This window comes from Varanus komodoensis, unplaced genomic scaffold, assembly GCF_004798865.1.
Source record: "Varanus komodoensis strain SLA01 unplaced genomic scaffold, ASM479886v1 scaffold53, whole genome shotgun sequence".
NCBI classification, from domain to species: domain Eukaryota; kingdom Metazoa; phylum Chordata; class Lepidosauria; order Squamata; family Varanidae; genus Varanus; species Varanus komodoensis.
Genome location: NW_025336126.1, coordinates 5,668,135 through 5,683,488, shown reverse-complemented (window position 1 = coordinate 5,683,488; position 15,354 = coordinate 5,668,135). Strand labels below are relative to the sequence as shown.

The 15,354-nt window shown below is 45.5% G+C and overlaps 1 protein-coding gene across 2 annotated transcripts in view; it reads right to left on the bottom strand.

Annotated features, from left to right (window-relative positions):
• KREMEN2 (kringle containing transmembrane protein 2) overlaps positions 1-15,354 on the bottom strand; it is a 33,343-nt gene that overhangs the window by 1,570 nt on the left and 16,419 nt on the right. The window contains exons 3-7 of one of the 2 annotated variants that reach the window (XM_044448072.1): positions 13,331-13,455; positions 10,829-10,982; positions 6,166-6,498; positions 3,562-3,690; positions 653-725 (exon numbers count right to left, since the gene is read on the bottom strand). In XM_044448072.1, coding sequence (XP_044304007.1) covers positions 653-725; positions 3,562-3,690; positions 6,166-6,498; positions 10,829-10,982; positions 13,331-13,455 — 814 coding nt within the window. The remainder of the gene's footprint in view (positions 1-652; positions 726-3,561; positions 3,691-6,165; positions 6,499-10,828; positions 10,983-13,330; positions 13,456-15,354) is intronic. The other variant, XM_044448073.1, reaches the window with a different exon arrangement.

Below are 15,354 nucleotides of genomic sequence, written 5' to 3'. Positions count from 1 at the left end.
TGCTCTTTTTGTACCTTCTCCACTTCCCCCCAAAATTAAGCAGCACATTTCTGAAACATGAAAAAGGGGTTCCTTTTTAAAGCAAAAAGCCACAAGAGCAGCTCGGAAAAGGATCTGTTTTGCAGCAAATTTGCTTGTTGCTTTAAAATCGAAGCTTAATTTCCCCTTGTTGCTGCACTGCCAAATTTCAGAAGCAAATTTGGTGATGGAGCCAAGGGAGAGTCCACAGTAGGGATGAGCAATGTCACCTGAACTCCAGAAAATTGCCTACCCTTAGCCTAAACCTTTCAATGAATTTTTGTAAACAAATTGCAGGGTATGTGATTCATAGTGTATATTAATATTTCATCTTTATTAATATTATAATGTTAATGTTGCATCTTCATTACATAGGCCAAGCGGGAGGGACATGTCCAGCACTATCCAATGTAACCAGTGCTGAGGGATGATGAAAACTGCTGTTCAGTGGCACCTGGTGGGTCCCCGTTCCCCATCCCAGGGTGAGGGAAGATCATGCTGGTACAAGTCTCACAGTGGCCTGAGGCATGGACAGGCAGGAGAAAAAACAGGACCAGAGAGCACGCAATTGGCACAGCAAGCAGATCTAGTGGGGCATCTCCCAGGCTCCCTCCCCTGGCTCCCACCAACCTACCTCTTGCGCAGATGGTAGGAGATGATGATGATGGCTAAGATGAAGGTCCCCGTGGCCGCATACATCACCCAAGCTGTGTTACAGAAGAGAAGAAGACATTTGTGGCCAACAACTTTCCACCAAAATTCTTGAAGTAATGTGGGTAAGAGGATGTGCTCACTCCTAGCACCAGGCTCCTTCAAAAAAAAAACAACAGTCTCTCCCAAAAAGTTAAATTTTCCTTTATAAAAGGAAAGAAAAGCCATCAGTCCTGCTCTCAATATGAGCATAATTTAAATCAGGGAACAGACTACACTAGCCTAGATCTGCAAAGCCTGTCTCCACTCCCTGTCAGTGTCCCCACCAAATTTTTGTCAAGATAGGCTGAAGATTTAGCCTGCAGGATCACCTGTAAAGGGAAAACACCACTCTTTTGGAGGGCTGCAAAAGCTAAAGAGATGTTTTCCCCTTCCAGTTTATGTTTTCTTTGTAACGTGCTAAGCAACATTGGCTTGGTAAAGAAAGCCGTTCTGTGCATTCTGGATAAAATTTTATTGTACTTGCTGTGTTATGCACATGCTAAATCATCTGAGTCAGTCAAATCGTCCACAATCAAAACTCACATAACTTTTGTTTTTTAACTGTTTTTTAAATTAAAAGGGAAAAGGAAAAAAGGTGGGAACACTGGGAATCTGATATATGGGGTAGGAAGGATGATAATGATCTGCCCTTACAATTTTTTCCAGATGTAAATCACTCCCCTGAAATTGCCATTCACCCCACTAGAGGAAACTTAGATGTACTCATAGGTTTTCCCTAACAGCAAAAAGAAACATTCCAGAGTAGTTTGGGAACAGGAAAGTTTACATTAGAAATCTAAATTGCCCTAGCAATTAAGGAGATAGTAGATCAGATCACAGAACTCCAAGTCTGTGGCCAAGAGGGATAATTTAAAACCAGGGTGTTAAACCACAGCCTAGTAAGCCAGATCTGGCCCTCCCAGAGCTCTAAGCTGGACCTGGGCACACCCCCACCCCCTTGGTTTTACTCCTTGTCTCCAACCAGTGATTGTTTCATGGTGGTTTGCTGGCTTTTGTACAGTTCTCCTCTATTCTAAAAGGTTAAAATCCCTCTCCCAGGCTTAGTTACTGACAGTAAGAGCTTTCAGATAAAATATGCTGATATTTTGGCACCTGTCACTTTGCCTTTGGCCCACCGTTGGCCTTCACTGAAACGGATGGTGGTCTTTGGGCTCAAAGAAGTTCCCCTCCCCTGCATTACAGCCCTGACAGTAAGAGCTTTAAGCTCAGGCAGGCTGATATGTTTGCAACAGTCGGCCCCAACTCTTTCCTACGGCCCCATCCACCCGTCGAATGTGACCCCTCATTCCTGAACGTCTCTGAAATGGCATTTGATTTAAAGAGGTTTGACCCTACAGTGTAAAAGCACCTTTGAGAGCCTTCACAATTGCAAAACCTTTATTATGGACAGTGTCAAATTTATTATCCAATTTCAATATCCAGGAGATGGTGGAAAGCAGGGATGCAGCAAAAGCAGGGATGCAGCAAAAGCAGGGCCCATGAAAATGCTGTTGGTGACTGATTAATATAGGCCAGGAGAAAGGGGAGTTTTCCAGACATGGTGCCAACTCAAATAAGGGATGTTAATTGTCTGTGGGTGTGTTGTGAGTCGCTCTTTGGGTGTACAAAGCTTTGCATAGATGCTGGCAGGCAGGAAATATAAGCACATCAGCAAAGTCGAGATGCATAAGACCGACCGTGCAAATTCCAGAGTTCTTTGATTGTGCTACATAAGCATTTATAAAACCTGAGCAACTTGCTTTTTTGGTTTTTAATGTTCCCAGTCCCTTTGCATGCACAAATAGGTCTGAAATTGCCTGGGGAAGGCCAGATGGGATGGGAACCAACCAGCCTTTCCCGCAGAAGCCAAAGCAGGAAGTGAGCTTTCATGGCTCTGCCCAGCCCTCTCCTGTTCCTCTGACTAGCAGGTACAAAACTGCAAAATAAGCAGATAGCCATAAACATGCTTGATTTGTCTAATATAAGGGTCATAAAATCCCATTTTCCTGCATGCACAATTTTGATTTTTCATTCCTTTTCTTTTTTTATGGGCAGGAACCTTGTCCCAGAATGAGAGTTCGTTTAGGATCTTTATATCCTTTTAGCCTTGCTGTGACTAGAAACTTTGCAGTATAAAGAACATGACACAGAAAGGTAAAAGAGGGTGACTCCTGGTGGTATGTAGTGGGGTTGCACTGCACCGCAGCAAGTTTTGCAGAGGTGTGAAGGGCACTATCTATTCAGGCTGGAAAATCATTGTACTTTCATATCCCTTTTTATATGTTCACTCATGTCCATTATGTCCTATTTCTGCATTAACCTGCCATTATTACTTTTAATCCCCACAAACATGTGTATATTATTGTATATTCACATGTATATGTTCTCTCAAACCACAGCTGTTTTAAAGGCTATTTCAAGGAGTACGAAAGCTACACTTACAAATCACTAAGTTCTAATTCTAATAGTATTAGCTCAGGAGGGACAAAGTCAGTCAGTTCATGTGGAGATCCTGCAAGATCTGTGTCTTCTCAAGTGTCACTTTACACATCAAGTGCAAGGGCATGTAAGAAGTCCCAATGTTCGTTTATTTAAAATGAAGAGTCACTCAGAAAACTGAAATTTAGAGCCAGCAAGTGGGAGGACAAGGATTGTGCTTTCTCTGACTATTTCTCAGTCCCAAGGGCCGTGCCCCATAAGCTCTCTCTTGCCCCGTAATATGCTGGCTCCACAGGTCCCTTGGCCAGGAAGAAAATGTCCCTCTCAAAGACTCGGCTTTGGCCTGGGCCAGCCAGCCCAACATGCACCGCAGATTCAGAGGACAAGCCCACCACCGGTGTAGCTCTTTACCTCCTACCCCGATGGCGGAATCGTTGGCACTGTAGGTCCAGGTGGAGTTCAGCCAATCAGAGGAGGTTGGGGCTAGATGGGATGCATCACCTGGAAGTGTCCGTAAATTGACTGAAGGACCCTTCACTCCTGTACAGAAATCAGAATCATGGATTGACTTTCCAGCAGATTTAAACCCACCCCTTTTCCCAAAGTCTCTGGTTTAATGTACTATACTCTTAAGGACAACAACAAAGTACGGAAATGGACAACTGGAATGATCAAGGAGCTGCAGTAAGCCTTCTGCAAGGAAAGGTTACAGCAGTTGGAATCACTGAGCTTAGGAAGGTGATAAGAGGAGACATGATAGAGATGCACAACATTATGCATGGAGAGAGAAAGTAGACTAGACAGGGAGACATTTTTCTGCTTATCTCATACTGGAATACGAAAGGATCATTGCATGAAGCTGAATGGTGGGAGATTCAAGAGAGATAAAAGGAAGGTCTTCACACAACACAAAGTTCAGCTGTGAAATTTACTTCCACAAGTTAGCAACCAATCTGTAGTGTTAGCAACCAGTCTGAACAGCTTTAAAATGGAGTTGGACCAATTCATGAACAATGAAAGGGTGATGATAAGACTTTAAGTAGGTCTAGGAAAGGCCTGGTGGCCATGTGTCCAACTGTACAGTCCTCTGAGCCCTTTGTTTTGGCCTTTGTCAACTTGGCAGCTCCAGATGTTCTGGCCTACATGCAGCTGGCTGAAAGCTGAACTCCAATACATCTGAGGGATATCAGCATCAGGCTGGTCTGTTTGAAGGCATCCACTATTGTATAAGTTGGCCTTGACACTAACGAATGTAAGTAGGGAGCACACCCAGAAGCCTTGAAATTGGTCCTCAGAAAGCTGGACAGCTGATCGAGGAAGGCATACAGGCCACTGATTCCACCACCATGGTATTTTGGCTTCCACCATAGGAATTCTTTCTGAATTTTCATAGATACCTATGCAAATCCTTTTGCTCTCCTTAAGACCAGTGTTCCCAAGTTGTCACCCTAGGCAGTGTTGGCCTAGACAACGTGGTGCATTACACAGTGGCCATATGTAAAAATATATCTATACACAAGGCATCCCCAAGTTGAAAAAATTTCTTCCTGAGGGATCAGCTGATAAATAGGAAACTTGTGGAAAGCTGCCATCTTCCCCATACAGGAACCTCTAGCAGGGCAGGCCTTACCATTAAGGCCTGCCTCAGGCAGCTGATTTCAGGTGTCATACAAAATTGTTTGCAATTTAATTTATGAGTGTTGTATTTTTACTGCCAGGTGGAAGGGGAGGAGGGAGCGGGTGGAATTTTCTGCCTTGGGTGCCAAAATAACTTGGCTAGCCATGGGTATCTAGGCACCCTGACTTAGAGGTGGCGGGGGGGGGGGTACCATTAGCTTTCTACTTCAGGCAGCGAAAGGCCTTGCTCTTGCCCAAGCCCAGTTCTTCAGCCTTGTGGCCTCAAGGGACCTCATCTGCCCTGGGTGACTTTAGGCCCCTCACCTGAATCTTGCACTCAAATTGTAGTGTTCGCTTCCATAAGTGAACGTTCTGGTACAATTCTGGAGTGGGAGAGGCAAGCAATATTCTGCACCATAGTTCAGTAAGAAGGTAACCTTCCAGTTCTCTGGCCAATGAATGCAGAGGAGCTGGGTTAGCAAAGTACCAGGAGAGCAGCATTATAATCACCAGTGCCATTATTTGGGCCAGAGCAAGATACAGGTGAACAAGCAGGTGAAGCAAAGCAACTCCTGGATCTTTTGTCAATGGGCTTCTGCTGGGTGTGTGCCCTGCACAGGTGCCTGACCACACTTATCTTCCGGACCAGCCTTGTTATTAACATGTACTGCAATTGTACAGCAACACGTTTGATCTCCTGGACTGAGGTGCTTGGTGTATTGCACTTGTTCCGGCTCCCCCCTCCCCCCCCCACCCCCAAAGCTTGTCCTGAGCCTTCCCTATCACACACATTTTTGGCTACACGCCTGGGGTCACACAGGAGCTCAAAGGGATGTCAGGAGAAACTTGCCCATAATTAACCCATTAGGTTGCGTGGAAGCCATCAGGTTGTTATTTCAAAGGTGCGGTAGCCAGGGGGAGGGTGAGTAAGTGTAGGGAACACACTTGCAGGGTTTGACAGCGGCTGTCAGAAGGAACCCTCCTTGTTCCCAGGGCCTCAGTTCAAAGAGACAGTCCTCCTCCCCATGCAGGTGTGGAACCAATTGCTTCTAATTAGAGACTCCAACGCTGCAAGCCTCAGGGAACACTTGGCAGGCCCTGGGTCGAGCGCCAGTGTGCAGAGACAGTCCTGCGCTCAGCACACACCCGGCTCTCACCGCCAGTGGCAGGTCCGTAGGGATAAAGGCTTTCTGGCCTCACTGTTGTGGCCTGGAGACGCGGCCCCTCCGCCCTGCAGCAGCCACTGCCCTCCCCCAGGAAGCAGCAGGCTCTGAGAAAGAGGCATCTCCCACCAAGAACCGGGGCAGCATTACTCAATGCAGGATGAACGGGTTTTGCCCGTCTACCCTACCCATGGGGCAGACGCAGAGCAGGCCAGGGCAAGGGCTCGGCCCTTACCTCTGTACAAGATGGCAAAGCCCTGAGCCTGAAGAAGCTGGTCTGATTGGAAGGAGAGGAGCAGGTAGTCAGTGGGGAAAAGCAGGGGAGCTCCTGGCCTCCGGCGCCCATCGAACTGGGCCAGCAGCAGGTTGCTGTGCCCATCCCACAGCTCCAGGCGGTCGTTGGGGTCATGGACGTCAAAGAGTCGGAAGGTGAGCTCTATGGAATCACAGCCCGGCGGGCGCAGGGCCCAGCTGCAGTTGCTGTCAGCTTCATAGTCATCTGGGAACTGTGGAGAGTAGATCACTCCGGAGAATTCACTGAAGTTCCCCTGGCAGGCACCCATGGATACTGCAGAGCAAGGAGGAGACCGGGAAAGGAATGAGAACAAGATTGCAAGCAAAGTTAGGGCTAGCATGCTTAGTCAGTTCGGTGTGTTAAGCAAAGGCAACTTGGTTGAGAAAAATGTTCTTGTTTAATCAAGCAAAAACCACCTTGGAAAAGACATTCCCATCTGCCAGAGAAAGAAGAGGAGTTACTTTTGCTAAAATGACACCCCTTCCAGTGGAACTATACATTGTCTATCTATCTATTATCTATTCTTTCTTGAGATTCCTTTTTCCTTTCTCATGTGCAAATGTATGCAGAGTTAATTGATAAATGAATCAAATAAAACAGCATTTAGTGGGTGACAGCCAGAATGGCTATAACACTTTAGAGTGTTCCAAATACGCAATGCACAATGTATTAGGGGGTTTTGTGTTTCAGGGTTGCCTACAACCACCCTGTAAACAAGGGTTGGGCAATCAGCAGCAAACTCCTTCCAAACCCCTTCTGTAAATGATCAGTGTACGAGTAGATGACTTGTGAGAAGAATGTGTCCCTTCCCTGGAACCTACTGGGCAAGGAGAAAAAGGGAGAAAGAAGGAGAATGGAAGCATCCCCTTCCAAAATGAAGGAAGGAAGGCAGAAAGGTTGAAAGAGAGAGAAAAGGGGCTGTCAGAAAGAGGGACAAAGAAAGGAGAGAAAGGGAGTAGTTCCAGCTACATCTTTGGCTGTGGTCCCACCTTCCACCAGCGTGCAGCCCTTTCTTCACCTGGATAATAGTACCCATTTCTGCTGTAAACCAGTGTGATGGCCCCACTACACCACTGCTCTTGGAATGGACTGCTGGGAGCCATGGCTTGATTTGCTCAACAAAGCTCAATATGCCTTACAATCAGCATCATGATACGAAGATGCCTATTATAGTAGTTCTGAACGGATGTACCAGAACCTACTGGGATGCTGCAAGCCACCTGTTGGCGAGAAACCAATTGCATTTATTTCTGGGCTGCAAAGCACAAATCCAGGGGGATTCCGCCTGCTGAACCTCTGAGTGATCCTCTGTCTGTTTTTTGTTCATTAATTAAATTTCTACCTCCTCTCCGTTCTGACCTAGCCTCCTTCTAACTGGAGGGCACTAATGCTGTTGGGGGTACAAGATAGGATTGTGGACCATTTCTGATGTGCTGGAATAACCCACCCCTACAGGAGGCTGCCCACTGCATCTCTGCATGATTCACCACTTTGACCTCATTTCCTTCCAATTAGCTTCAGCATCAGTTTTTCACCATTAACGTGGAGATACATCAGGGTCACACATCATGGCAGAAAACACCATGCTGTTTCTCAAGTGCACAGATTTTTGCTCAGGTGGTCTCATGGTTTCTACAGCAACACAATAACCATGCTCCTCACTCTGCCCTCCCATCCCAAGCAAAACCCCCTTCTGCACTGTATTGTTCCTTAAAAAGCTCAGCTGCCTCTTCTTTATTGATCTGCCAAGGTTCCCTCCCTTCCCTTTCCTGAGCATGCCTGAATCTCCATAATGCTTCCTAGACACTCCAGCCCCCAAAGTTTTTTAAAAAATTAAATAAAATAAACACTTTGGTCATTATTCCCTCTCCTCCCTCCATACATTCCTCAGTTTTCCTCTGTCTCATACAGTAAACAGGGCAATGGGCACACTGTTCAGCCAATAAGAACAAAGGGAGTGATGATCTGTGTACTGCTAGGGTTCAGGGGTTAGTAAAGACTGGATGCCTAGAGCGGCCTCTTCCATTGCAGCTCTTTCCACAGGACTCTATGGTATATGGTATATCTTCACCACCAACAGTAACATGGAAGTAACCAGGTCCTGATGTTATGAGCTGTCACAGAGAAATGTGGAAACCTTGGAACAAACCATTGAATCTCTCTGTGATTTCAGGAAACCAAACATACTGTGCTAAAACACCACAACTGGGTTCCAACAACAAGACAGATCACAATGGCAAAAATTCACAATAGCTTTTTGTGATGTGCAAACCTGGCTACTATGAAATTGCCTGCTGTTAGAATATATGACTCTGCCCAGAACAGTGAATCACTAAAACAGCAGGTAGACTTAATCAGATACACTCTAAACGGGAGCAGATAGTAGAATGAAATGTGACTTCAGTTTTAATTCAGAAAAAGTACACATTCATTATCAGAAATAGGGCAGCACTGATAGAATACAAAGTGCCGTAAATGTATTTTATATTGAAGAGAAGTGTGGTGTGCAGTGAGTTAAGGTTTAAATGTGCTCAGTCACAAAGCTCACTGGTAATCCTGGGCACACCTTGGGCTGCTCCCTCTCTCCCACCTAACCTACCTTACAGGGTTGTAGTGAGGATAAGATGGAACTAAAGCTGCATGGATCGGAGACAGGAGGGGATAAATATGTGGAAAACGCCATAAGAAAAGTCTGCTTGATCAGACCAAAGGTCAGAGCTATCCAGCATTCTTTTCTGACAGTAGCCAGGCAGGACACGTGTGAAGTAGCACCTCCACGTCTGCCCCAGTATACTGCCTCCAACACTGTTGGAGGTAGCATACAGCCAGCATGACTAGTAGTCATTGCTAGCCTTGCTTTCCAGGATTATCAGTAATTTTGAATGGCAAATGGGATGGCCAAACTGCGCGATTTAATTATCATATGCAGCATAATATTAGTATATCATTCTATAATGATGTTATGCCAAATACTGTAAGTGCTGAAACTATACACTGCAAACATCATTGTAAAGGTGACTGAGACAATGTGTGTGGTGCTGCTATTGTTTAAAACCAGTTTTTAAAAAGAAAGGAATACTAAGCTGTTAAGCTGAGACACCATGCTTTAATATCCCTTATAGTCAAAACTGGAAAACAAGCCAACTGTGTCTGAGAAATCACGAAAATGGAAAAAGAAACCCTACAAAACCAATGTTGGTTAAAAATAAATAAATTAATGCAATCCAGATGTTGAGAACATGAAACTGGAAGGACAGAACCAAATGATATCCACTTTGGAAGCAGCTTGGGAAAGTCTTCCTAGTCTAAACCCAGAAATGTGCAAAGCTCATTCGCAATGCATTCTGTTTCTCTCTCTCTCTCTCCCTCTCTCTCTCTCTTTCTCTCTCTCTCTCTCTCTCTCTCTCTCACACACACACACACACACACACAGAGCAAGAGAGAGAGAGAGAGAGCATAGGGTCCCTGAACACATGACACTTCTCTGTGCTCGTCAATTGGAGAGAACTCTATTTCATGATAAATCTGTCTAATTCTGTTTTTAAAGGCATTAGACTTGGGGATTTTCACCATATGTTGTGGCAGTGAAGTGCAAAATATAGCACAACCTTGTGCATGCCTATTCATAGGTGCTGGAGAAGAGGCCTGCGAGTCCCTTGGACAGCAAGGCGATCAAACCAGTCAGTCCTAGAGGAGATCAACCCTGACTGCTCTTTAGAAGGCCAGATCCTGAAGATGAAACTCAAATACTTTGGCCACCTAATGAGAAGGAAGGACTCACTGGAGAAGAGCCTAATGCTGGGCACAATAGAAGAAGGGGACGGCAGAGGATGAGGTGGCTGGATGGAGTCACTGAAGCAGTTGGTGTGAGCTTGGGTGGACTCCAAGGGATTGTGGAGGACAGGAAGGCCTGGAGGAATGTTGTCCATGGGGTCGCGATGGGTCGGACACGACCTCGCAACTAACAACAACAACAACAAAAGTAAGTATAGGATTTTTTAATTGTTCATTAACTTAACATATACTTTCTTTTATCTGTCCTTGAGAAATCCCTAATATCAGGGGTGGGCAACTTCTGAGCATTTGGCAGTCAATTCCTCTCCCAAACCCATTGGTGATGGAGGCCCTTCTCCCAACATTCAGGGTTGCACAGCAAAAAAACCCCACCATAAGCTTGCTGTAAAATGAGACATGTATGGACCACATACCTTGTTTTAAAACTGTATTGCTGGGAAGCTCCCAGGAATTTACTTCCAAAGCTACAGTAGCAGGGTATGGGGGGAAGCCACAAAAAAATAGCCAGACAAGCCACCATAGGCCTGCATGTTACCCACTGTATTCCACCTAGAGCTTTTTTGGGATTTCTCACTCCTGCAGTGAACGCTGAATAAATTGAAATCCAGTATTTTGTCTCGAAATAAGCATTCTGAAGTTAATCTTATCCCTACTCCCAGATTTCTATGGATGACCCACTCCCTATCTTTTAGTACTATGGGAAAGGATTACCCTGCATCTACATCAAGTGTGTGTGTATGTGTGTGTGTGCGTGCACACACACATCTTTTCCAACAAATGTTTAAAATGCTAAGTTTCTCACACTTACCATTGTATATGCCGATCCGCCCATCTCCCCCACACAACTCGCTGGACTTGCCAAAACAGACTTGGTCACATTCCACAGCACTCACTGGTTGGCTTCGTCGGACGTCCCCTTCATGGCCACAGAAACAGGCATAACCAGCTTCTACCCCAGCAAACTTCAGAGAACAGAGAGAGAGGGGAAAATTGTTTGTGCAGAAGATGAGACTTGTCTCCATAAACACATGTTGACTGCATGGCTAAGCTTGTGAATAGTGTAATAATAAATGGACTCAGACCCAGAGAAAGCAAGGTTGGGAAAAGAAAATAGTTCATAGGTAAGTTGAAAGTGGCTTAAGAGAGGCTTCACTTTGATGGGTACGCACATGTATTTCTTTCCCCCAGTTTTTAGCTTTGATCCAATAAGGTTTTTCTAAGAACACAACCTATCTGCTAGAGGATCATCTGGACATAGAAGCCACGAACACCAGTAATACCTTTAAATTGTAGCTTTTTAGATTGGACAGCGGTGGGAATTAAGCTTTGGACTGGGGTCAATGCTTCTAGAAAGGATTTGGGGTTAATTTTAATACAACATTTCTAGTTGATAATGAATGCTGCATGGATGGACTAGGAAAGTGGGGAAGCACTCAGCAACAGGTCATTAAAAATAAACCACAACTCAAATTAAATTAGAAAAGAAAAACAGAAAAGTCACACAACAGATTGAGACTATGAGAAATGCTTTGCCGTTCCCATCACAGACAGTGGCCAATAGGTCCTTGCAAAGCCTGCAACTAAGACCGGGGGTTAGGGTGTAAATAAATGCAAATAAAATCTAGAAGTAATTTAGGGAACAACCCTTAGACTTAAGGCTGAGGAATGCTGGGAGGTGCAGACCTTTTTTGTCTAAAAATGAATTAAAATGCTCCTTTCGTATGTTTCAGTGAAAGCCAGTTTATTTAATTTATTTATTTGGGTATTTTTATCCCGTCCAATTACATTGTGCATCTCTGGATGGCTTACAAACCAAACACCCAATGAATACATATAAACACATAATAATCCATAATAATCTACAACTGAGCATAAAAAATAGTTAAAATATTTAAACACTGAAATTACAGGAAAATAAAAAGGTCTTGACCTGAAGCTGAAAAGCATATAGTGTCAGTGCCAGGCAGACCTCTCTGGGGAGCTCATTCCATAGCTGGGGTACCACTGCAGAGAAGGCCCTCCTCCGAGAAGATTATCTCCTAATCTCCTTCAAGGAGGGTTCCCAGAGCAGGGCCTCTGCTGCAGATCTTAAGGGCTGGGAGGGCATGTAGGGGAAAAGATGTTCCTTTAGGTATCCTGGTCCCAAGCCATTTAGGCCAGTTCAGTCATTTTAATAGACTACAGTACCATTTTCAGAAGTATTTTTTAATCCCAAGTGCTGGCCAGTCACTCTAAATGCCAGGCAGCATGGTACCCTCCAGTCATTTGGGTCTACAATTCCTATCATCCCCAGCCAAAATAGACAGCAGCAAATGATTGTGGGTGTTTAGTCGAAAACATCTAGGCTGTCATGCTGAAGTGAGTTTATAATAAGCAACAGGGTAGAATAATTCTCGCAGATTTTTTTACATTTCCATCCATAGCTGGCGAGTTTGAAGACATGCTTTTAGTCTGCATTTTTACAGTGACTGCTGAAAACAAGGGAAAGATTCCAAAATAGCATCAAGCGTCCCAGGCACTAGGTGCTTGCTGTGAGACTGACTAAATGGATGCCAACACCTTCATTTTTCAGGTACAAAAACCAAACGAGAACCTGCTCATGTCATGATCAGAAAATGCAGCATCAGACAGAAGCATAAGCACCAGGGCAGATCTCTAAACCAAGTGCAGCAAAAGGGCAACAACTGTATATTTGTCGCACTGATAAAAACCGATCACCTGGAACTCCAAAATAAATGCTGCTTGGGTGGCTGAGCTCCCCTGTTACTCAGAGCAGAGGATCAGGCGGATGGTTTGGAAACAGGGAAGAAGTTTGATGTGATCAAAGTCCCTAAATTGTTTCAAGCAGCAGGAGTCACGGCAGGGGGCAAGGCTGAAGAAGTTCTGCACCCTGGATCAGTGAAGACATGTGTACCGACTGAATGTGTGATGGTGACGAGAATGAGGACAGCAGATGCCACTCCCAACCTGGTGACAATGGTGGTGAGAAGGTGGACTCACTAAGAAGGGTGCCTTGGCCAAGGGCCCATCAAAACCTGGAGCCAGTCTTGCCTGTGATACCTACAGCGGCAGGTATCCACAGCTATGAAAGTCAGGTGGAAAGGGGACTAAAGAGATCCAGGTTCTAATCTCCACCCAGCCATAAAGCTTAGTGGGTGGCTTTCAGCCACTCAAAGACTCTTAACCTACTTCACAGGGTTGTTGTGCAGATAAACTGCGGAAAGGGAGGAATATGTAAGCCTCCTTGGGTTCCTTGCAAGAGGGACAAAATGGGCTGTCAACAGAAGAAATAAACTGAGAGAAAGTTTACCTTGTAGCCTCGCTTACGGCAGAAGCTGAGGCAAACTTGCACCGTCAGCTTGGTGGAAGTGCCGCTGCTCCCACTCAGTGCTGGGGGCTTCCCAGAGTCTAGGAAGCAACCCACATAACCAGGCACTGGAGGAAAGACAAAAAGATTCTAGTTACGCAGTTGTCCATATCCAAGTCAGCCATGTACTCAGAAATACTGAGGGTTTTTTGTTTTTTTTTTTTTGGGGTGGGGGGAGATGAAAAGCAGAAGGGGGGGTGAAAAGATCTTAAATGTGAGTTAAGTGATGTGATTCAAGTGCCCATTGCATAAAAAATAATTTGTATTTAAGTTTACATACATCAACAAGATACATATGCTACATTCAAGTGGCCCAGAAAGACTGCCAAATCTTCTCTCTTGAATCAGTACAAGGCAGGTGGCACTTTTTGGTGGTTGCACTCTGCTTTGGAACATCCTTTTCAGAAAGGTCCAGTTGGAGCTTTTCTTCCTAAGTTTTTCAGTACAATCCTAAGTTTTTCAGTACAATCCCACGTACAATTCTATTGTGTTCCACGAGATTTACTCCCTTCTGTGCTTGTACCAGCAAAAAGCATTGGTTCTGAGCTATTGCAAACATTTCTTTTAATTCTAGAGGATTCTAGATTTTCCTCTAGTATCTGCTGCACAGGAGTCAACAGAGGACGTGACAGAAAGTAGAGGCAGACTGAGCAGCTGCGCAAGAAGATGCATGTATTTGAATTGCATGCATTTAAGCTGAATTGCAGAAGGCTGCGGGAACTGGAGCAGGTTTCTTCAACCTGGCACCCACCTTATGGTTTGGATGGCAACACCATCAGCTCCAACCAGCATAGCCAATGGTCAGGAAGGCTGGGAAATGCCATCCAAAATGTCTGAAGGACACCAGGCTAGAGAAGGCTGGACCAAGGCATCGTACCAAAGGATTCCCAGAAAGGGCAAGTTTTGAAGCAGGGGCAACCATTAGCCCTACTGGGGCAGCAGATGGTGAGGGTGGCAGCATTCCCATCCCAGCCACTCCCATCCTCCTGAGCTGGAGTGAAGTTTCCTTGTTGCTCTCTTGAGCTGGCTGGCTGCCCCACCTTTCCATCCTCTCCTAATAAAACATTCTGTAGTGCTGGGAAAGTCCACTCACGAAGCAAGTGGGCAGAGGGGCAGCCAGCTGTCCATGTGATGCCCGGTGGGCCACTAATACAGCAGATGAGGCCCTTTTTGAGTGGGCAACGATCAGGCACCAGGCAGGATGCTAAGCAAGCGGAGGCAAAGTCATGGAGGCCGGAGCTGTGCTCCTAAGCTAAAGTGGCCGGATTTCCTAAGAAGCCATGAAGGGTGGTTCCCATTGCCAGTGCTGAGACGAGGTACCCCCAGCCAGTCCAGTCAGCATCTGTATGAGAAATGGGCACTTTGTCCTTCACCTCACCTCAGTATCTTGAGCCGGTCCTGGTCTTGAACAGGGATACAAAGTAAAAGAAGAGCTGGCATTGGGCAAATTTTATTTTTAGAGATATACCAGTGTGGAAATTTCCCAGAATTAAAAGTAGAATCCTAATCTTTGAGATAGATGGAGGGACCAATGAGCTAGAGAGTTCCTTAAAAAACAAAATTCCTGGATATTCAGGAAAGGGAACTAGAATATCTCTAAGAGAGCCTGGCCTGCATGTACAGAGGGCCCCCAACAGGGGCCCACGGGCAGGGACAACAGTGCCTCCCCTTGCTGTGCCAGACTGCTAAGAGAAAGTGCCACAGAGCAGGTCAGACTGTGGCCCTGGGCCCGCCATTTTAAATTACCAGTCAGGTGTTGTCTTGGAAGGCATCAGAGAGCTGAGCCTCCTCCAGTGGTAGTGTATGTTGGGTTCAGCAAGCTGCTAATGAAAGGCAATAAATAAAAAACTCGGAATAGTACATGTGAGGCTGTAAACGTGGCTGGCCAGCACAGCACTTTCCTTTGGCAGAATGGTGGCATGGTAAGAAGAGGAGGAGGAAGAGGAGATGCCAACTCTAACTATCAA